The 464-nt window shown below is 74.6% G+C and overlaps 1 protein-coding gene across 2 annotated transcripts in view; it reads left to right on the top strand.

Annotated features, from left to right (window-relative positions):
* The first annotated feature begins 216 nt into the window (after positions 1-216).
* ARPC4 (actin related protein 2/3 complex, subunit 4, 20kDa) overlaps positions 217-464 on the top strand; it is a 2,164-nt gene continuing 1,916 nt past the window's right edge. For both annotated transcript variants that reach the window (XM_010571352.1, XM_010571342.1), the window contains exon 1: positions 217-401. In XM_010571352.1, the coding sequence (XP_010569654.1) occupies positions 399-401 (3 nt within the window). In that variant the 5' untranslated portion in view covers positions 217-398. The remainder of the gene's footprint in view (positions 402-464) is intronic.

The following is a 464-nucleotide window of genomic DNA, read 5'->3' as shown; positions in this document are numbered from 1 at the left end:
GCTCGCCCCTTCCGGCCCCCGTCGGCGGCGGGCGCCCCGCCCCGCGCTCCTCCATTGGCCCAGGCACGCCCAGCGCCTGTCGCTCATTGGTCCGGCCCGCTCTCCATCGCCCTTCCCTAATATGGAAGTGATGACAGGAGCGTACCAAGCACGGCGGGACGCGGGGGGGACCGTGCGAGATCCCGCCGCCGCCGCGGGCCGCCGCCGCTCCACCCGCTCTCCACCGCCGTCGTCTCCTCCTCTGTGCCGCGGCGAGCCTTCGCCGCCGTCGCCCGAGCCCTCGGCTCGAGGCAGGAGCCTCCCATCTCCCCCTCTCCCGCCGCAGTGGGAGGTCCCACGCATCCCGGAAGAGAGGACCGGCCACTTCCGCCTGCCGGGACCAGACCATAGCCGCCACCATGGTAGGGCGGGGGGTTCCGGGCCGGGGGGGCGGCGGCGGGCGAGGATGAGGATGAGGATGAGGA

This window comes from Haliaeetus leucocephalus, unplaced genomic scaffold (genome assembly GCF_000737465.1).
Source record: "Haliaeetus leucocephalus isolate CR32 unplaced genomic scaffold, Haliaeetus_leucocephalus-4.0 Scaffold2, whole genome shotgun sequence".
Taxonomy (NCBI): Eukaryota; Metazoa; Chordata; class Aves; order Accipitriformes; family Accipitridae; genus Haliaeetus; species Haliaeetus leucocephalus.
This window is presented reverse-complemented; position numbering and strand designations above follow the sequence as displayed.